This window comes from Zalophus californianus, chromosome 2, assembly GCF_009762305.2.
Source record: "Zalophus californianus isolate mZalCal1 chromosome 2, mZalCal1.pri.v2, whole genome shotgun sequence".
In the NCBI taxonomy this organism is placed as follows: Eukaryota; Metazoa; Chordata; class Mammalia; order Carnivora; family Otariidae; genus Zalophus; species Zalophus californianus.
The window spans coordinates 128,929,026-128,950,965 of record NC_045596.1 but is presented as its reverse complement, the minus strand read 5'-3'; the positions used below and the strand labels follow the sequence as shown (position 1 = coordinate 128,950,965).

The 21,940-nt window shown below is 42.2% G+C and overlaps 3 protein-coding genes across 9 annotated transcripts in view; 1 reads left to right on the top strand and 2 right to left on the bottom strand.

Annotated features, from left to right (window-relative positions):
- RNF175 (ring finger protein 175) overlaps window positions 1–1,584 on the top strand; it is a 46,858-nt gene extending 45,274 nt beyond the window's left edge. For 4 of the 5 annotated variants that reach the window (XM_027598163.2, XM_027598161.2, XM_027598167.2 and 1 more), the window contains one exon: window positions 677–1,584. In XM_027598163.2, the coding sequence (XP_027453964.1) occupies window positions 677–797 (121 nt within the window). In that variant the 3' untranslated portion in view covers window positions 798–1,584. The remainder of the gene's footprint in view (window positions 1–676) is intronic. The other variant, XM_027598162.2, reaches the window with a different exon arrangement.
- Window positions 1,585–6,124: 4,540 nt separating this feature from the next.
- On the bottom strand, window positions 6,125–17,609 carry TLR2 (toll like receptor 2). Of its 3 annotated transcripts, none has more exons than XM_035726056.1 (2): window positions 17,263–17,609; window positions 6,125–8,707 (listed from the first exon to the last, which is right to left on the bottom strand). In XM_035726056.1, the coding sequence occupies exon 2, from the start codon at window positions 8,689–8,691 to the stop codon at window positions 6,334–6,336; it is 2,358 nt and encodes a 785-aa protein (XP_035581949.1). In that variant the 5' UTR covers window positions 8,692–8,707; window positions 17,263–17,609; the 3' UTR covers window positions 6,125–6,333. The 3 variants fall into 3 exon arrangements, with proteins under 3 accessions (XP_035581949.1, XP_035581948.1, XP_035581950.1); XM_035726055.1 differs by lacking the exon at window positions 17,263–17,609 and adding an exon at window positions 17,006–17,208; XM_035726057.1 differs by lacking the exon at window positions 17,263–17,609 and adding an exon at window positions 16,734–16,900.
- Window positions 17,610–19,311: 1,702 nt separating this feature from the next.
- LOC113924391 (toll-like receptor 2) lies at window positions 19,312–20,424 on the bottom strand (the record flags this gene model as incomplete). The annotated part of the gene is made up of 1 exon (XM_027598168.2): window positions 19,312–20,424. A coding segment is annotated over one exon (774 nt), but the record flags the coding sequence as incomplete, so codon positions are not given.
- Window positions 20,425–21,940: the final 1,516 nt, after the last annotated feature.

Genomic DNA, 21,940 nt, shown 5'->3' with positions numbered 1-21,940 from the left:
TATGCATCGTTGTTATAAAATTGATAATATAATCCTGAATGTCACCATAAACGGTCATGTAAATAACAAAGGACAATGGGTTACTCTATATGGTCTTGAGAGAACAAACTTTTGAGTATTACATGTGCTCTTTTTATTGAGACTCAGTAAAAAAAAGCTACTTGGGGAATATTTGCCTTTATGTATATAACATTGCTATCAGAGATATTATGTATTATGTCCCCTTAGCACAATTTATCAGTGAAATCAGGAAAAAGTATATCTTATCTGTGATGTTTTTCTTTGTAATACACAATGCGCTCCCTCTGATGAGCCAATCACAGGAACGCCCAAGGCTGTCTTGGCTCACTTACAAAAGCTTCCATGATCCTTGGTTTTCCAGTGTAGCCATTTCCCCTTTCCCACTCTTTTAGTAGTGACCCTCACCTTTAGTTCTTGTTTCATAGTCTGGGATTTTATGGTAAACTGTTTTGATTTCCTTTTGGAAATTCGGTGTAGTGTAAATACAATGATAACCAAATGCTATAAAAATCACAGAAGGGGCTTTTATATGAGCACACAGAATTAACAAGAAAGGAAATAACCACTCATTGCATTGCTTATTATATTTGCAAATGAGATTGAATATTTCTGCTACTTGACTGCATAGAGAGCAACCTCCTTAACTGAGATTTAGCTGGGAGCGCACACACTTTCTGTATGGACAAATCCTTGATTGGCTTCGTTATTTGGTGGCGTGGCAACCCGTGGTGATTGGAATAGTTCAAGGCATTAATTACTCACTAGGGCTGGAATAATACAGCAGACCTACTCCGGAAGCAACGTGTTGTATGTTGAAATATTTTTAAATCCTTGGTTCTACATTTGTTATTGATAATCTTTTTTTACTTCAGAGGTGAGCCCCAGAGTTTACAGAACTGAATAAAACTCAGGGCCCTACAAAAGGCAATCTGTCTATGTGGAAAAGAATTTAAAAGAGAAGCTGTCAAAAGTTCAGAAAAAAACAGAAGTAAAACCAATGAATCAGTAAAGTAGTAATCAGTAAAAGTTTATTGTGCACACATCAAAAAGATCGTTTGCAAACCAAGAGCACTCAAAAACACAGAATGAAGCTCGAGGTATATGTTAGGTAACAGCTTACACAGTGCAGATGCAGGGACTGTGTATTCTTCACAGTGATTGCTTACAATACTGGAATTCTCTTAAATGGAAGGGAATTGGTTAGTGATCACCTCATATCAATTTTGGGAAAACAATTTAAGTCTTGCTTATGATTTTCAGAGGCCTAAGCAGGAAGTACCCGGATCAAGGTAGCCTTACTTGTCTTGCAAAATAAGCTAAATTATAAGACTAACCTGGTTTGGGGGCACGTAGGTGGCTCAATCAGTTAAGCATCTGCCTTTGGGTCATAGTCCTGGGGTTTTGGGATCGAGCCCCGTGTTGGACTCCCCACTCTGGGGGGGGGGAGATTACCCCAGAGGTTGGTGTATAGTTGGTACACCAACTCTGCCTCTCCCCACTGGCTTATGCTCTCTCTCTCAAGTGAATAAGTAAAATCTTAAAAAAAAAAAAAAAAAAAAAAAAGACTAAACTGGTTTTGTCCACTCAGGGAGTTTTCAAATCTGGTCTCTGAGTTTGATTTTAATATGAACAACATAAACAAATACAGCATACCTTGCATCTTTCCCATTGTGATCATTTTCTAATCCATGCGACACATTTGTTACAACCCACCATGGACACCCGCCCTTTAATTTGGCTGATAATGTACTTTACATACAACCTTTAGTGATAGCTAATATCTTCTGATGAGTTCAACATCTTCAAAGAAGTAGGCAGAGTTTTATGTAATCTGCAGCTTAAGGATATGGTCTTCTCTGCTCTATGTGCTTGTCACCACATGGCGGCTTTGACCAGAAAGCCCTTCGGCATAGACGGTGTTATTCCGGAAAAGTCTAGCATTAGGTGCCACAGCCCATTTAACGGGCCGGGCCGGAGGCGCGCTGCGTTCCCTGGGCCTGCCGAGTGCACCTGCCCGATCTAGGGCTGCACTAAAGGGGAGGAGGGCCACTCTCTTCCACTGTGCTCTGGTTTTATTTTCTTCATAGTGCTTATCAATACCTGAACTCATTATGATACATTTATTTTTTTATTGTGTGTTTCCCCTCCATAAAGGCAGAGAATTTTAGAGATCTAGTTCCCTTCTGTATCTCCAGCATGCGGAGTAGTGCCTGGCATCTAGTATAGGCACTCAATAGTTATTTGTTGAAAGAATGAATTAATCCAGCAGGAAGGGATAAAAGTAATGGAATAGGAAAGAATGGTCAGAAAGAATTAACTCAAAGAGCAATACACTGGCCTCCCAAAATGTATTTGTTTTAAATTGGTGGTGAGTGGTTAAAACAGCCACCCCTGTATACCTAATATCAGACATCTATTCTGCATACCTGGAGATACTACACTTATATGAAGTAGAAAGGAAACCGCCTATTGTCAAAAACCTGGGCAATGTACTTAATGCTCTTCAAAGTCCCATCACGGTTGTAATGAAGATAACTCGTGCTAAGATTTTTACCTGTTGGTAATATTCCTTCTTGAAACTGCTCAGTGCTTCAGTATTATGATTGGTTCACCAGCCAGATTATTAGATTTAACTCTGGTTTATTTCTCTACTCAACAAATACTTCAATAGTTCGGTACATATTATATACCAGGCGTGTGCAAGGATTAAGGAGATAAAACAAGATTCCTGAGCTTATAGTCCACTGACAAAAGTCTTCACTGTTGGATAAAGCATTAACTAAAAGTTTTTTCTTCTATAAAAGAAGGAGCCCTTAAATTGACCTCTGACGTATTTCCCATTTATCTTTTTTTTAAGGGGGGGCAGAGGGAGAGGAAGAGAGAGAATCTCAAGCAGACTTCGAACTGAGCGAGGAGCTCAATGTGGAGCTCGATCTCACGATCCTGAGACCAGGACCTGAGCCAAAATTGAGAGTTTGATGCTTAACCAACTGAGCCACCCGGGCCGCCCCTCCCATTTATCTTTTATGGATAGCTGCATGAGGGTAGTCTGGTTAGTACCTGGATGGGAGGGCAGCCTTTAGAACCCTTTAGAACTCTGGGCAATTAGACCAGTATGTATCTATGTGGAATTCTGAATGACCCTCAGAGTTCAGAAATTTTAGATAATCACTAAACAACCTCACACACAAAAAACAAAGATGCTATTTTCTTTATAGTTTAGGTATTTAAAATCTAATCCCAATTTTGTGAGGTAATATGTTTATACACATTGAAAAAATTGTGCAAAGCTATACACTACACAGTTACCAATGGTTCTCCCAAGGTGAAGGGATAAGAGTGGATTCTTACTTTCTTTATATGCTCCTATCTCTTTTCCAAAATTTCTATGGTGAACGTGTTTAACATCTGCGATGAGAAAAATAAAGGTTATTTTTATAACATTACTTTCAATCTACCAACTAACTATGGAGCTTTTTCTCTTGCTATTTAAATTATTGGAAATAAGGGCGCCTGGGTGGCTCAGTTGGTTAAGCGACTGCCTTCGGCTCAGGTCATGATTCTGGAGTCCCTGGATCGAGTCCCGCATCCGGCTCCCTGCTCAGCAGGGAGTCTGCTTCTCCCTCTGACCCGCCCCCTCTCACGTGCTCTCTCATTCTTTCTCTCTCAAAGAAATAAATAAAATCTTTAAAAAAATAGAAATAAATTATTGGAAATAAATCTACAGACCAAGTCTATGTTAAATTTGGTTCTCATAATTAACATCGTGCTTAAATGTAAGATGTAAAGAAATAAGGCAAGAAGTCCATCATTGTCTTTGGTTTTTGTAACACCCTTCCTTCTGCTAAATTTGTCCATTTTATTGCTTAGGCTAGCTACTATCTCCTCCATAACACTTTCCCAAGAGTTGGTATGAGAGAGAAGAAACACTCTGTGAGTTTCCCCAGGACTAAAACTGCTCTGCACTTAATGAACTTATTTCTCTGGAGTATTTTTCTGCAAAAAACAGGGTCCCTTATATCACTGCTAGTACCCATAACAGAAAAATATACACTTACCAACTAATCTATAAGACAAACCACTTCTTGGAAAAAAAAATAATAGCTAACATCTACTATAGTCACTGCTGTCACCCCACGCTAGCACCCATGGTTCCCATTCTCAAAGACTTGGTCCTGTTGCCCTCCTCGACCCTCCAGAGGGGATGGTCACCAAGGGGCACGTGCTCAGCAGTTTACCTAAACTACTGTACATTCAGACCTACATGATGTAGATATTAGTGTTCCTATTCTAAGGGCAGAAAAATATTTGGGGTCAGTTAAGTGACTTGCCCAAAGATACACATCTACTGACCCAGAGCCCAGTCAACCACACAAACCCAGTTCTGGCTAAGAACAGAGCAGGTCAGAGGAAGTTCGCTTCCTTTCACAAGTGGTTCCCAGTTTAAAAAGAAATTTCCATTGAATCAGTAAATAGCTCTTAGCTTAATTAATTGCATTAAACGTAATGTAGAATTAATTCTACATTATAAAAATTAACATGTGGAGGGCTCCTGGGTGGCTCAGACGGTTAAGCGTCTGCCTTCGGCTCAGGTCATGATCCCAGGGTCCTGGGATCGAGTCCTACGTCGGGCTCCCTGCTCAGCGGAGAATCTGCTTCTCCCTCTGCCTGCCCCCCACCCGCCCGCTCGTGCTCATTCTCTCTCTTGCAAAAATAAAAATAAAATCTTTAAAAAAATTAACATGTGGAAGTAATATCTATCTTTAAATTATTGTGTATCCACTATTTTGGGGTCATTTTGAGGAATCACTAGGTATATACTTGTTTAAAAATCTATTTAGCTCTGAAACAAATAATGCAACATATGTTAAGAAAAAAGAAAAAGAAGAAGATAGCAGGAGGGGAAGAATGAAGGGGAGTAAGTCAGAGGGGGAGATGAACCATGAGAGACGATGGACTCTGAAAAACAAACTGAGGGTTCTAGAGGGGAGGAGGTGGGGGATGGGTTAGCCTGGTGATGGGTATTAAAGAGGGCACATTCTGCATGGAGCACTGGGTGTTATGCACAAACAATGAATCATGGAACACTACATCAAAAACTAATGATGTAATATATGGTGATTAACATAATAAAAAATTTTTAAAAATCTATTTAGCTCACATGTGCTTTTGTAAATGTTCAGGGGGGGGGAAGAGCCTTTCTGAGAATGAGAAATAAGACTTTCAGAAGAAAAAAAAAAGCAAGATGCTGCAGGGAAATGGATTAGAAGATGGAGTAACTAGAAACTCATCAGAACTTCACACAGAATTAAAGGCTGAAGGAAGATGAGTTAGGGATGTGGGAGCTTCTTTGGAAGTCCTCTAAATTGAGTATTTTATTTACACTTGACCCTTGAACAGCACTGGTTTGAACTGCGTGGGTCCATTTATGTGCAGATTTATTATTTTCTTAATGACTTTCTTTTTTCTAGCTGACTTTATTGTAAGAATACCATATATAATACATATGCAAAATGTGTGTTAATCAGCTGTTTGTTATCGGCAGGGCTTCTGGTTGACCATAAACTACTAGTAGTTAAGGTTTTGGGAAGTCAAAAGTTACATACACAGATTTCCGAGTGCACAGTGGGGAGAGGGTACGTCACTGCCCCTGACTCCTGCGTTAAGGGTCAGCTGTACTTCGTTAGTTTCATTTTCATGGAAAGATATAATTTACTGTTTAGTGTGTTCTACAGCCTCTCTCAAGTGACTGTGACTGGAGAAACCTATCCAACACTCAGACCCAGGTCACGTGAAAACACCATCTAGGTATTTTGCATCCTGTAAATAATGGGGATTCAAGGCACTTTTTTTCTAGGAATAGCAACAAGTTTGGCTGAGTTCCCCAACCTTTTCCCTTGTTGTTCTTGAGAGAGTCACACAGAGAGGAGACAGCTAAGTGGGGGTAGAGGATGCCATCTACGGGGATGAGAGTCCTTGCAGAAAACTGACCAAGAATTCATATGAGATCCGTTCATTTGTGCTATTTCCTAATGAACTAAGCCAATTGCTACAGATAATTCTGATGTCCGTAATGGACCTAGATCATGACTATCTCACAGGATAAAGAAAAACCAAGAACCTTTTATTTTCAATCTGGTAGTTTTTATAAAACAAAACAAAATATGAACAATTTTAGTGGTTTTAGTAAGCAAGTCTGCAAAGGACAGTGCATTTGTGTGGTGTGCATAGGACTGTGTCAAGAATGGACCTAGCTACCACTGGTGACATAAAGACCTCCACCAGACCCAGACTGGCCTTTAATGAAGGAATCTAGGACTTTATTGCTGTTCTCAAATTTAACCAAAACCCTTCCTGCTGAGTTTCATCTGTGGGCCACTCCAGGTAGGTCTTGGTGTTCATTATCTTCCGCAGCTTACAGAAACGCTGGGGGATGGCCTTTTTCTCAATGGGCTCCAGAAGAATGAGAATGGCAGCATCGTTGTTCTCATCAAAGAGGCGAAAATGGGAGAAGTCCAGCTCATACTTGCACCACTCGCTCTTCACGAAGTTTTCAGACAGCACGAAGATGGTCTTGTGGCTCTTCTCGATGGAGTCGATGATATTGTCGATGATCCATTTGCCGGGGATGAAGTCCCGCTTATGAAGACACAGCCTGAAGGGAGGGTCGAAGTGCTCCAGCTCCTGGACCATCACGTTCTCTACCCAGTAGGCATCGCGCTCACTGTAAGACACAAAGGCGTCGTAGCACAGGTCCCTGGGGGGCGCTTTCCTGGGCTTCCTTTTGGCCTGGAGCCAGGCCCACATCATCTTCAGGTACCACAGCCCGTGGCAGCGGTGGCACAGGACCCCCGTGAGCAGAAGCAGCAGGAGCAGGACAGAGACCACGGCAGACACCAGAGCGGCCCGGTGGCATTCAGAGGCCGGGAGACGCGTGTCCCGAACCTGCTGACCGCGCACAGAGAACGGAGAGTCACACAGGTAGTTCTCCGGCCAGTCGATCAGGATCTGGACCAGCGCTCGCTGCTCCTGCGTGAACGACAGGAATTCACAGGAGCAAAGGAAATTGTTACCGCCGGCGTCCAGAGCCTCCAGTGTGTGAAAAGAATCAAGCTGCTCCTTTGAGAAAGTACTTATTATATTCCTGCTGATTCTCATGATGCGTAACCTGGGTAAGAAGGAGGCATCTGGTAGAGTCGTCAACTTATTTTCAGAAATATAAAGTTCTTTGAGTTGTGGCAAAGTCAGGGAAAATGAATCGAGATTGTTATTGCTAACATCTAAAATTTCCAGTGTCCAGGGGATGCATCGGGTGACACTGTGGATTCTCGTGTTGGATAAGTTCAGGTATTTCAACTTCTCTGGCCACTGACAAGTTTCAGGCATAGAAACATAATTATTCTTACTAATATCAAGGTTAGTCAGGTTTTTCAGAGTAAGCAAAGTTTCTCCGGTTTTTTCTAACGATTTCAAACGATTTTGCCTTAAAATTAAGGTTTGCAGGAGGGGCCAGGCATGCTCACAGGCTGAGTTTCTCAAGTATTCCTCAACCATTAAATTGTCACTGAGGTCCAGATACTCTAGTGATTTTAGATGTTGTGAAAGTGAACAAGGAACCAGAAAAACCTTACTGCTTTCTACTGTGATTCTTTTAACTTCTACTGTAAGTGAATAGATACTACTCATATCGTAAAATGAGTAAAAATATGGAATATACAACCTCCGTACTGTTAATATCTCTATCCCACCTAGACTTTTAATTTTGTCTATATCGGTTATGTCAAAATCACCAAGCCCATCCAGGGTACAGTCCTCAAACTCGACTTCTAACACTCCAGAAACATAATTCAACAGTTTCACAACTTCACTAAAACTTCCATCGGTGACTTTCACATTTCTAAAAGTCCACTTTTTAATCAGCGTATTTGTTTCACTGACGGATGCTTCTGAAAACCGGAAAGTGTTCAAATGAGTGTCTCTTAGTTCTAAATGTTTCAAGGAACTTGAAAGATCTACAAAAATCTCCAGCAGTAAATCAGGCTGCTTCATACGAAGAGCCAAGTGGCTGATGTTCTGAATTGACTTCAAACTCTTTGGCTCGTACCTCTGGAGATTTGACGCATCAATCTCAAGTTCCTCAAGAAAAGTGAGTCCAGCAAAATCCTTTTCCCGAAGCTCAGTGAAGCTGTAAGTACTTCCTACTTTCAGAATTCGCAGATTTGTGAGCTGAGAAAAAAGAGGTGTTTCCCCAAGTGATTTGTAAAGATTCCCCAGTAAGTTTAAGAACTTCAGGGAAGAAAGGGGCCTGAACCAGGAGGATGATAAATTAGATAAGAGATTATAGGACAAGTCCAAGTGTTCGAGACTCTGCAGGGAAACAAAAGATTCCTCCTCTATTGTGGTAATCCCATTAGACGCCAGTTTCAGAGCCTTAAGGTTCACACAGCCCCGCAGGTCCATGCTGCCGACGGAGGCGATCTCGTTGTTGGAAAGGTCCAGGCTTCTCACAGCTGCCGTGAGCCCTGCCGGGATGGAGCTTAAAGATTTGGAGCGGCCATCGCAGATACCGGTGGGGTCACAGGACAGAGAAGAAGCCTGATCAGGGGCCTCTTCCTTAGAGAGGTTGCTTACAGCCCCCAACACCCATACTGTCCACCAAACACGTGACATGGTCCAGTGGTCCAACCTACAAATAAAAGAGGTTCAAATGAGTGATTGTGTTTGACGGTTTATCAAGATTCCAGTTCCTGAGAAATGCTCTGTAAGGCATAACACACGCGTGCGCGCGCGCCACACACACACACACACACACACACACACACACACACACACACACACACACACACACACACACACACACACACACACACACACACACACACACACACACACACACACACACACACACTGAGCTACCAGGAAATAACAGAGAGGCAAATGGAATGTATGAACGGGGATAACAAATGAATTCCCTGACACATCCAGCAATACCAACACAGAGATTCTGCCCCTGTGCCATGACTTAAAAGCCCAATACCATCTGGGAGTACAGAGAAGGACTCACTAAGCATGAGCCGAGAAAGAATGACTAAATGAATGAATGGAAGGATGAATAAGGAAGCAGGTTAAGAAATGAACTAGGCTTGGGTGGCTCAGTTAAGCGTCCAACTCTTGACTTCAGCTCAGGTCCATGATCTTAGGGTCTTGAGATCAAGCCCTGCATCGGACTCCGCACTGAGCTTCTCTCCCTCTGCCATTCCTCACCCCCTGCTCGTGCTCCCGTTCTCTCTCTAAAAAAGTAAATAAATCTTTAAAACAAACAAAAAAAAAGAAATGAGCTAGGCTTAACCATATGGATTTGCAATCACTGACTCCTGCACTTCAAATGCTCTTGTATTTAAGCATGTCTCCTCCTTGCCTCGATGCCCCCTATGAGTTAGAGATCTCACAGAGCCCAGCCACACCTCTCACTGGACAAGGATTCATTGAGCGCAGCTCGGGTGGTAGCATGCTTTCACCGAAAGACAAAGGTCCCATGCTCCTCAAGCTTGTCTGGCACTTACCACTAGCAGGCAGGAGGGATGCTGGGCACGCCCAGCAGAGCATGGTGGTTTGCTGGGCTGAGGGACAATCAGACCATCAGAACCTTCCCTTCCTGCAGAGAAGTGCAGAAGCAGTGCTCAGTCTGCATGGGTTATTCAGATGAATGTGGGGGAAATAAAGCGGTCTGCACACCCTCCACCACTGCAAGATTCCTTGCAACCGTGAATCCAGCACTTTCTCTCTCTCTGTGCCCGCCTTCTGGGCCCTGTATCCCTCTTTGGCTCCATTCAGCTCTCTCGTTCCCTTTTTTTTTTTTTTTTTTTTACGATTTTATTTATTTATTTGACAGAGAGAGACCCAGCGAGAGAGGGAGAAGGCGGCTTCCTGCTGAGCAGGGAGCCTGATGCAGGGCTCAATCCCATGACCCTGGGACCATGACCTGAGCCGAAGGCAGACGGACGCTTAACAACTGAGCCACCCAGGCGCCCCTCAGCTCTCTCATTCCTTGTGCCTGCACTCCTTTGTCTGTATTTGCTCACTACACAAACTGTACAAAACATTTTTAAAAATGTAACCCCAAGAACAACACTTTTTATAGGTAAAACTAATTTCTTTCCCACATTCACAGAATGAGAGATTATCAAGGCCTAGGCTATATAATTTATAGGCACAGAGAATTAAAACATACATAATGTTAATACATACTTGGTTCGGAAATTTAATAGCTGTTGCCGCCAGATTTTTTTATGGCCACCCCAATGCAATTGCTTTGCATCGTCTCCTGTCTGTTTTAGATACGCGGGGCCATACCATGCATAGTTATTTGAGACCTAACAATGTAGCCTGACATCTTCCTATGTCCATATAGAGAGACATTTCTGATTCTTTCCCAATGTATGGATACCCCCCAGTTGGCATGCCCATCAGCACTGTGTGAGAATCCAACTGCTCTATATCTTGCCACCATTGTGCATGGCCAGTCTTCTTCATTTCAGCGATTCTGGTAGGGAGGTAGTGCCATCTCCTTGTAGTCTAAATTTCATTTCTGGGACTAATAATGAGTCTGAACATCTTTGCAAATGATCATTTGGAATCCTCATTTGTAATGTGCACTGTTTCAGTGTTTGGTCTGTTTTCTACTGGGTTGTCACCCTTATAATAATTATTATAAATATTAAATTCTATATATTTAATAATTAATTTAATAACTTATATATCATACATATATATAAAGATATATCGTCTCAACATAGAAGATACATGTGTTACAAGTACAGGCATTTCTTAGAGATACTGCGGGCCCAGTTCCACAACAATAAAATGACTATCCCAATACAGCAAGTCAAATAAATTTTCTAGTTTCCCAGTGCACACACAAGCTCTGTTTATACCACACGGTAGTCTGTTAAATGTGCAATGTCTTAAAAAAAATAGTACATACCTTCATTTAAAAATGATTTATTGCTAATGGAGGCTAACCATCATCTGAGCTTTCAGTGAGTCATCATCACTGATCAGGGATCATCATAATGAATATAATAATCATGGAAAATTTGAAATCCATATGGTTAACTTTCTGTTAACACCAAACACCAAAATGTGACACAGAGACACAAAATGAGCATGGAAACATGACAGCAACAGACTTGCTCAATGCAGGGTTGCCACATGCCTTCAACTTGTGAAAAACGCAGTACCTGCCACATGCAATGAAACAAGGTATGGCTCTCTCTTCTTCCATTCTGCGCCTTTCCTTGTCACTTTCTACACGGACTCCTGATGAACAGATGTTCTTACGTTTTTCTATTTTGTTTCTTAGTAGTGATTTTTGTGGCCTGTTTAAAAAATCTTTATCATGAAAATATTCTCTTTATTCTTTTTGCTTTCTTTCTTCTTTCTTTCTTTCTTTCTTCTCTTTCTCTCTCTCTCTCTCTCTTTCTTTCTCTTATTTGAGAGAGAACAAGAGCAGGGGGCAGGGGAGCAGCAGAGGCAGAGGGAGAGGCAGACTCTCCTCTGAGCAGGGAGCCCAATGCGGGGCTCAGTCTCAGGACCCTGGGATCATGACCTGAGCCGAAGGCAGACTGAGCCACCTAGGCACCCCTCTTTATTATTCTCCAAAATCTTTATGGCTTTGCCTTTCATTCTTAGGGATTCATATTTGAGGTAGTGGACAGGATTCATTTTATTTCCAATATGGATATTCAACTGACCCAACACCATTTTTAAAAAGATCATTTTGGGGAAACAATCAATAATATTTACCTTTGCCAATAGCCACATGTCCTCATAGGGGTGACTGTGTTTCAGGGCTCTCAATTCTTTTTTTTTTTAATTTTTATGAACATATAATGTATTATTTGTTTCAGGGGTACAGTCTGTGATTCTTGAGTCTTACACAATTCACAGCACTCACCATAGCACATACCCTCCCCAGTGTCCATCACCCAGCCACCCCATCCCTCCCACTCCCCACCACTCCAGCAACCCTCAGTTTGTTTCCTGAGATTAAGAGTCTCTGATGGTTTGTGTCCCTCTCTGGTTTCATCTTGTTTCATTTTTCTCTCCCTCCCCTATGACCCTCTGTCTTGTTTCTCAAAATCCTCCTATCAGTGAGATCATATGATACTTATCTTTCTCTGATTGACTTATTTCGCTTGGCATAATACCCTCTAGTTCCATCCACGTCGTTGCAAATGGCAAGATTTCAATTTTTTAATGGCTGCATAATATTCCATTGTGTGTGTGTGTGTGTGTGTGTGTGTGTGTGTGTGTGTGTGTACACACACCACTTCTTATCATCTGTTGATGGACATCTAGGCTCTTTCCACAGTTTGGCTATTGTGGACATTGCTGCTATAAACATTGGGGTGCACGTACCCCTTCAGATCCCTACCTTTGTATCTTTGTCGTAAATACCCAGTAGTGCAATTGCTGAGTCATGAGAAAGTGTGAGTGGGAGAAGAGGCAGAGGGAGACTCTCAAGCAGACTCAAGCTGAGCGTGGAGACCAACCCGGGGCACTCGATCTCAGGAGTGTGAGATCACAACCTGAGCCAAAATCAAGAGTCAGACACTTAACCAACTGAGCCACCCAGGTGCCCCAGCTTATCAGTTTCAAAAACAAAACTTGTTCATTTTAACTGGCAATACCATGAATCTGTAGATCAATTTGGAAATTACTGACATCATTACAATACTAAATCTTCCAATTCGTGAGCAGGATACATTTTTCCCTTTATTTAGGTTTTCTTTAATTTATCACAAGAACATCTTATGGTATTCTGCATAGATATCTTGAGTGTATTTTATGAGATTTATTCTTAGGCATTTGATATTTTCAAAGCTTTGAAAATAATAATATGTACTTGTGTGTCGTGTGTGTGTGTATATGTATATATATATATTCAATTAAATTTTATGGGTTTACCATGCACGTAAGCAAAATTACTAAATTGATTTAGTAATTCCACAGTTTGTAGATTATTTTTATTTTTTATGTACACAATCATATCACCCATATATAATTTTTTTCTTTTTTCCAATCTGTATACATTTGTTTTCTTGATTACTGAATATTGAATTTTAACAAACTCTCTTTTGTTTTCCAGTATCTATTGCAATAATAACATGAATTCCCTCCCTCACCCTAATACTAGTGATTACATTAATCAATTTAGTGTTGAGACAATATTGCATTTTTAGAATAAAACCCGTTAGTCTGGATATATTATCCTTTTTATATTTTACTGGATATATTTATTTACTAATATTTTCTTTAGAACTTTTGCATCCATATTCAGAGTAAAACTGCCCTATACATTTCCTTTCCTTGGGTAGAATTCACCAATGCCACCTTCTGAGCCTGCAGTTTTTGTTATTATCTATACATTTATCTTGATTTTGTAAAATGCATTAAATATACTTAACAGCTATGGAACTATTCAGATGTTCTTTTTCTTCATCTGTCAGCTTTTGGTAAATTGTGTTTTTCAAGGGATTTATCATTTTCTTTTAAATTTTCAAATTTATTGACACAGTTACTCAGAACATGCTCTATTTTAATGTCCTATCTTATTCCTTAGATGAGTTCTTTGTGCCTTTTTTAATTGTCTTGACTGTCAGTGGTTTATCATTTTTTACTAGCATTTTCAAAAACCAGCTTCTCATTTCACAGATCCTCTATTTCTTTTCTATTTCACTAATTTCTATTCTTATATTACAATTTCCTTCCTTCTACTTTCTCTAGATTTATTTTGCTGTTCTTATTCTAATTTCTTAAGGTAGATGTTTGCTCATTAATCTTCAGCCATTCTTCATTTCTAATATATTTATTTAAAGTCAGACATTTTCATCTAAGCACTAGTTTGGCTCTGTTTTCTAGGCCTCCTCCTCTTCCATTCTTTCCATATTTTGCCTTTCAAGTTTCAGGCTTGCTGTTTTCTTTTGATCCACTTTCTAGTTTATTCTTCTCTCTCCAGCTATGCTTAATCTACTGGCAGATCCATCCATGGCTTTTAAATTTTGCGGTTATTGCCATTTTCATCTATTTAACTTCTCTTTGGTTCTTTTCCCCATCCACTATGTCATTTTTTTATAGTTTCCAGTTCTCTGCCAAAATTTTCAGTCTCGTCCTTCATCACCTTGAACACAGTAAGCCTCGTCTGATAGGCTACATGACACTGAAGCCTTGAAGGACAGGGAGTTTAAGGTTAAGGTCTGGGGCAATCATGGATGGGAAGGTAAAGCTGAACCAGGGGAAACCGAGCCCTCAGGGAGACTGTAGCACAGCTCTGATTTATCTGGATGGCTCAGACAGTCTCGGTCTCTGAAAATGGATGAAAACGATTTCTGGAATGCAAGTGCTCACAGGTACCTGCAGAAGCAAAGGGAAATTCTAGAAGAGGCTAAGATTATCTGAGGCCTCAAACTTCTTCCTACAAACAGTTTTTCGAAGTGCATGTCCAGTACACCATAAAAAAAACAACCAGGTACTACAGGAAGCCAGCTAATGCGTATGAGAAGAGCGGCAACAGTGGGCAACGGAAACGAACCATAAAGACTATAGATCCAGTACTGTCCCCACCTCTAAAATTGACAGGGGGGAAGACGAAATGAGATTACTATTTGGTCCTATAGTTATCCCACTGTCTTTCTCCTGAATCAGTTATTGAAAAAAGTCATCTTAGTATGATTTTTTTAGTTCTGGGCAACCAAAATTTACTTGATCATTTCCATTTTGTAATAAATAGCACCAATCTTAAGAAATCGATACCAGTTTTCAGCTGAGATTTAAAGGTCAAATACATCTATTTTTTAATTTTTCCTAGCCTTTTGTCTTTAAATGTAAAATTCATAAGAGCAGGGACCTTGGGCTATTTCATACAAATATCCTAATATTTGTATGAAGTTTACATGGTGACTTTTCAACAAATAATAATTACTGGTGATGCCAAAACTACCGCTAACAACCTGACACTGAAGATGAGAGTCACATCCCTCTCCTCCCATTTCCCCTCTACATTACAGCGTGGGGCAGAGAGCTCCGCGGAGTAAGACACTGAGAAAGGGAAGAGCAGTGGCTACAGTTAGACTGAGTGGGATCCGATCTAATGAGAGTTGTGGGTCTGGAAAAAGTATAAAATCACCTGCTTAAAGAATTCAGAAAATCGACAGAGCGGTGAGGCATTACTGGCCCAAGAGCCAGGAAAAGATGGCAGTCTGACAAGTAAGCCTGGCAGGACAGGCAACTTATGCTATGTACATCTGCTGCTCCAGAATTGAGAGAAAGTTGAAGGTCCATGGCCCCCAGCAAAACAACGACCAGATACCCACATCAGGGCTAGGGCCATAATGGTTGGGTGTAGCAGGAGTGGTGAAGGGACGCAGGGCCCAGTGCATGGTTGGGAACTGAAAGTGCACTCTCCATAAAGCCACAGGCAGGGAAAAGGCTACTCCTTATGTGAACAGGGATCTAAAAAATCTCTACCCTCTGGCCCTAGCTAAAAGCCAGCCTACCAGAAATCTCCTGTAAGAAATCAGAACTCCAGGCCTGCCGTGTATGCTGGTGTGGATCCAAATATTAAAAGACAGAATAACTAAACACTTTTTTCGAATTGGAAAAAAAAAATAAGTCGCCAAATTATAAATGCATATTGAATCTCCAGCAAAATAAATAAATAAATAAAAATTCCTCACCTAGCCTGAAAACAATGTAATGATATCCTCAAAGGGCAGAGGAGACACACCTGCCGATCTAGACGTCAAGACCCATTTAAATTATCATTTAAGAGTAAAGGTGAGATAGACATTTTCAGACACTCAAAAGCAAAAAAATAATTTTTACCCATAGTCCATCATTGAAAGAAGTACCCCAAAACATATGTTCTTCCGCAATTTGGAAGATAAACCTGGTAAGAGTAGACCGCAAGAAGCAACAACTGCATTTTTTTTAATTTAATAATTGATAAGAAAGAAGACAGCATCCAAAGACTCAGGCATGGCTTTTTGGTATGAGGAAGAAGTAATATAAATTTTAAATGCTACTGTGGGAGGAAACGTATTTTTGAAAAGCAAGCCTCTTATTTATAAGGAGTAAATACAACTTACATTTATTAGATCTTTATAAGAATGTCACACTCACAATGCTGTTTAACCATAAATCATGCTCAATCACGAAAATCAAAATAAAGATATTTAACCAACCAAGCCAAATTCTTAAAGAAATTTTAAAAAAATTAACTGATAGCTTAGAAACTTACAAAACATGCTGTAAACTTCTGGCAATTTTCACAAAATGAGTGCATCATAAAAAGTTTAAAGATGCAAAAGTTCTCTGCTTAGAACAGGAAGAAACTTAAAATACCGGTGAATAAGCCATTTTCAAGTAGGATGTTTGCCATTTCCTTTTTTTAGTCTCTGCTTTCAAGTCAGGCCACCCTATCTACCGGTTCCTTTTCTGGTAAAGATCTGAGTTAGTAACAGTGCAGACCTTCTGCAAGCCAGCTGAGCTGTTTACACCTAATCAAGCAATCAATTCCCGCCCCTCCCCCCCCAAAAAAGAGTAAAAAACACAATCCTGTCTTGCACGTAAGTTCTAAACACAAGTTCTCATTTATAGAAGTTGGAGAATTTGAAGGGGTACTTCAGGGCATTCTTATTTAAAGAACTCACCTAAACTTAAATGCTCTGAGTTATTTTCTCATCAGAGACATAACTCAGCTACTTTAGGGCTGGAGGAACACGCAGGGGGCGTGAAGCTCACCCCCACGCAGAGGCCGGGCTCGGGGTTAGGGTGCGAGAGTCCCGGGCGGATCCCGAGTCCCGACCCTTTCCCACTTCTCACAGCGAAGGATATCCAACGTGCGGAGTTTGGTCCCTGCAGTAACCAAGGAACGCAGACACACCCCCAGCCGGACGCACGCGTGCCACCTGCAAGCCCTTACCTGACCGTCGTCGCCCCCGCTCGGAGAGACGGGTGGCGCGCAGACAGGGGCGTCGGGTCGGGTCCTCGTGCCGGGGTGCTCTCCCTCCAACCCCCGCCCGCCCGCCCGCCGGCCAGCCTCGGGCCCCGCGCGCCGGCGAGAGGGAAGCGGGGACTCCCCGCGACCGCCTCGGCGCCCAGCGCACGCCGGCGCACGGCTGCGGGGGGGGGGGGGGGGAGCTTTGGGGCGCGGCGGCGAGAACGCGCGGCCCGACGTACCTGGGAGACGACGGCGCCGCAGTCGGGCCGCGCCTCCTCGCCGCCTCCGGACGCGACGCGCCGGGGCCGAGGCGAGCAGCGAAAGGAAAAATGCGCCGGACGGATGTCCCTCCTCGCCGGCTGCGTGGACCGCCCGTCCGCTAAGCGCGCCGCCGCGCAAGGGGAGCTGAGGCCCGAGCTCGGTGCGCACGCCCGGCGCTGTGGCCCCGCGCCGCCGGCCTTGGCTCCGGGCTGCGTCAGGTGACTTTGACGGAGGTGGCGGCTGGCGGCATGCAGCCCGGGTCCGAGGAGGGCTCTGGGGCTGTTGGAGGTCAGGGGCGGAGAAAAGAGAACCGAGATTGCCAGCGGCCGCGGTGCGTGAATTCCCGAAGCACAGAGGAGGATTTCGAAATCAGAGGCTAGTTACCCAACCAGTATTTTCTTGAAGCTCTGGCATTCAAAGCCTCGCGTTCCCGGAAACGCAGTCTTGAAATTGCCCTCCGTTTCGCTCCATCGTCGGGAGCTCAGATTCATACTTCTCACCCTGCCCTGCTTCAGCATGTATTCACCGGCCAGTATATCCCCAGGGTCCGCTCCCACCAGCATGGCTATGCTCGCCTATATTAAAATAGCTTACCAGTCACTGTCCAGACTGAGCAACATTTTGCCCGAGGAGCAGATAAGGACATTTTTTCCCCAATCCTGGGGCAGTCCCTGGTGGTTCACTGACTGTAGGTCCTATGTCACATCCCTACTCTGACCATGAAAGATGGGGGGCTCCCACTTACCCGTAAGATTTTGAATCCAAATCACAACCTTGTTCCTTCCATCCCTGCCTCTGAAAGTAATTCCAAAAACAGTCTTAGATTGGCTTTTTTCATTGCCGCAGAACCTAGTGAAGAATATTTATAAGGGAAACAAACTACCTTCTAAAAATTAAACTGCCTTAATAATATTCATACAGTGCACTTTATATTCATAATTACATTTGATCTTCACAAATTAAGGCTGAGAAAACATTCTTCTCTTTTACACAGGAAGAAATGCCATGCAAGTTGTGGCAGGACTGAGATTTGAAATGAGAATTTTACCCTAAAACCAGGGTTCCTGTCTTGCCCTATTCCACATCCCTAATCCTCATGAAAGGTTCCAATAGGGGCGAACTTAACAGGCATGAATGAATGTGAACTTGAGAGGGTGGAGTCTGATTTTCTATACAGGTTACTGACTGTGGATATTTGTCTCTATCCCTAATGATCCGGGCTCTGCTGTTGCCTGAAAGACTTTCTTCTTCCTACAAAATTCCCACCTCTCTTTCTCATGAGTTCTCAATTGTGTACCTCAGAAAGCTTCTTTCCAATATTTCCCCCCGAATCTAAAAAAAAAAACCCTCTTTTCTGTCTCTGTATGTCTTTAGTTGAAATGCCTAGACTGATGTTATTGCTTTGTATCCCAAAGCCAATTAGAATGTCTGGCAAAGTCAGGGAGAAATCATTTATTTACCCACAAGTTATTACCAGTGTCATCTGTGTACAATAAAGATTCATAAACGTTTTCAAATCACTTTCAAATATATCTTTTCATCTGAATCTCATAAGAACACATGAAATAAATAGTTCTGATATTATTGCACCTTCAGCTCAAGTGATTGGAGAACTCCTAAGTCACGTGGCTCACAGCTAGGTGACAAACCCAGATCACACTCCAAGATTCCTTAGTCAGTCTGCTTTTTTTTGGCATAAGACCTACAACTCACTATAAATCTTATTTTTTTAAGGTTAGAAAATGAGCACAGAATATGAAAAGGTGTTTGGGAAGGGATAACTCATGGTAGATATTTATATTTTTGAGCAACTGACTGAAATTCTAAAATGAAGTTATCAAAATTCAGTCTGTCTTTTTCATATAAAGTGCCTTGTAATAGTTACATAAAGTACCAAGAAATACATCTGTCAAAAATCACTTGATGAAAATCTAATATAATCCTGCACTATTTTTTTTATTTTTGTATTTTTTTAAGATTTTATTTATTTGACAGAGAGAACACAAGCAGGGAACGTGGGAGAGGGAGAACCAGGCTTCCCACGGAGCAGGGAGCCGGATGCGGGGCTCGATCCCAGGACCCTGGGACCATGACCTGAGCAGAAGGCAGATGTTTAACGACTGAGCCACCCAGGCGCCCCTCCCTGCACTCTTTTATACACCTTTGCAAACACAAATGCCCATTCCTCAAAATTTTTCTATTCTGAAAAGATTTCACTAACATCTGCAATTTTTGAAGAATGTTCTTAATACGGCCTGTGCGAAATAAGAGTAAAATTCTAACTCAACCTAGAACGAAGTTTTGAAAACTGAGAATATTTCACTGTTTGAATATTTGCATTTTAAAAACTAGAATTATTCTCCAACTCAAACACTTCCCGTTGGGGGAATGGCCTTTTTCCCAACGGGCTCCAGAAGAATGAGAATGGCAGCATCGTTGTTCTCATCAAAGAGGCGAAAGTGGGAGAAGTCCAGCTCATACTTGCACCACTCGCTCTTCACGAAGTTTTCAGACAGCACGAAGATGGTCTTGTGGCTCTTCTCGATGGAGTCGATGATATTGTCGATGATCCATTTGCCGGGGATGAAGTCCCGCTTATGAAGACACAGCCTGAAGGGAGGGTCGAAGTGCTCCAGCTCCTGGACCATCACGTTCTCTACCCAGTAGGCATCGCGCTCACTGTAAGACACAAAGGCGTCGTAGCACAGGTCCCTGGGGGGCGCTTTCCTGGGCTTCCTTTTGGCCTGGAGCCAGGCCCACATCATCTTCAGGTACCACAGCCCGTGGCAGCGGTGGCACAGGACCCCCGTGAGCAGAAGCAGCAGGAGCAGGACAGAGACCACGGCAGACACCAGAGCGGCCCGGTGGCATTCAGAGGCCGGGAGACGCGTGTCCCGAACCTGCTGACCGCGCACAGAGAACGGAGAGTCACACAGGTAGTTCTCCGGCCAGTCGATCAGGATCTGGACCAGCGCTCGGTGCTCCTGCGTGAACGACAGGAATTCACAGGAGCAAAGGAAATTGTTACCGCCGGCGTCCAGAGCCTCCAGTGTGTGAAAAGAATCAGGGTGCTCTGAAGAGAAAGTATTATTTTCCAGAAGGAAGTATCTGGTGGTGTCTTCAGCACATACCTGAAAGGGTCAAGTTCTTTAAATTGTGGCAAAATAAAAGATACTGCTAACGGCTACTATGCCTCGTGGCTGGGAAACACTGTGGGTTAAACTGTATACTTCTGTGTTGGATAAATTTGAATATTCGACCTTTTCTGGCCACTGATAAGTGTTAGGTACAGAACCAAGTGTACATTTACAAAGATTAAGATTAGTCAGGTTTTTCTAGGGTGAGGAACATTTTCCGAACTTTATAGAATATTTGGTCTTTTTTTAATTTTTATTTTATTTTTTTAATTTTTATTTATTTATTTTTAAAGATTTTATTTATTTATTTGACAGAGAGGGACAAAGCGAGGGAGGGCACACAAGCAGGGGGAGTGGCAGAGGGAGAAGCAGGCTTCCCACGGAGCAGGGAGCCCGATGCGGGGCTCGATCCCAGGACCCTGGGATCATGACCTGAGCCGAAGGCAGACGCTTAACGACTGAGCCACCCAGGCGCCCCCTTATTTTATTTTTTTAAAGATTATTTATTTATTTATTTATTTGACAGAGAGAGAACGCACAAGCAGGGGGAATGGCAGGCAGAGGAAGGCGGAGAAGCAGGCTCCCGCTGAGCAAGGAGCCCAACGTGGGACTCGATCCCAGGACCCCGGGATCATGACCTGAGCCAAAGGCAGTTGCTTAACCAACTGAGCCACCCAGGCGCCCTGATTTTGTCTTAAATTCAAGGTATGCAGGGAGTGACAGATATCCTTATAAAGTGAATGCTTCAGTTATTCAACTATCAGATTTTCACTGAGATCTAAGTACCTTGGGGATTTAAAATACTGTGACAGAAGTTAAGGTATCAAGCCGACTTGGGCAGTTTCGACTGTAAATATCTTTAGTTAATATAAAAGCATGTCTTTAAAGTTCCATCATCTCAAAAAAATTCTCGCAATTTTCCTGAAGTACACAGTCTTTCAGTTCTACCTCTAATAACTAATTTTCAAATTTTACTGTTTTACTACTTTAGCTCATTTTAATATTAGTTTTTTCGCTATGGGCTTGACCGTAGGGTACTCTTCTGTTACCTCTCATCTTCTTTGAAAAGCAACATCTCTCACTTCTAAACATTTTGGAACCTTGAAAGATCAACCAAAACCTCTCAGAGTAAAATTGACTGCTTTCTGTGGGTCAACAGGTACAAACTTCCAGTTACAAGATAAGTAAGTTCTAGGGGTGTAATGTACAACATGAGAACTATAGTTAATAAATACTGTACTGTATATTTGAAAGTTACTAAGAGAGTAGATCTTGAAAGTTCTCATCATAAGAAAAAACTATAACTATGTGCGGTGATGGGTGGTAACTAAACTTAATGTGGTAACCATTTCATCATATGTACTTTTCTCAAATCACTATGTTGTAAACATTTAATACAATGATATAAGTGAATTATAGCTCAATAAAACTGGGGGAAACACTGTACTGAGATACCCCTACATGCTCACAAGAATGACTAAAATTAAAGACTGATGATACCGAGTGTTGGTAAGAATGT

Coding starts and splice junctions, on each gene's coding strand:
- TLR2 (XM_035726056.1), bottom strand. CDS start 8,691: ATGTCACGTGTTTGGTGGACAGTATGGGTGTTGGGGGCTGTAAGCAAC.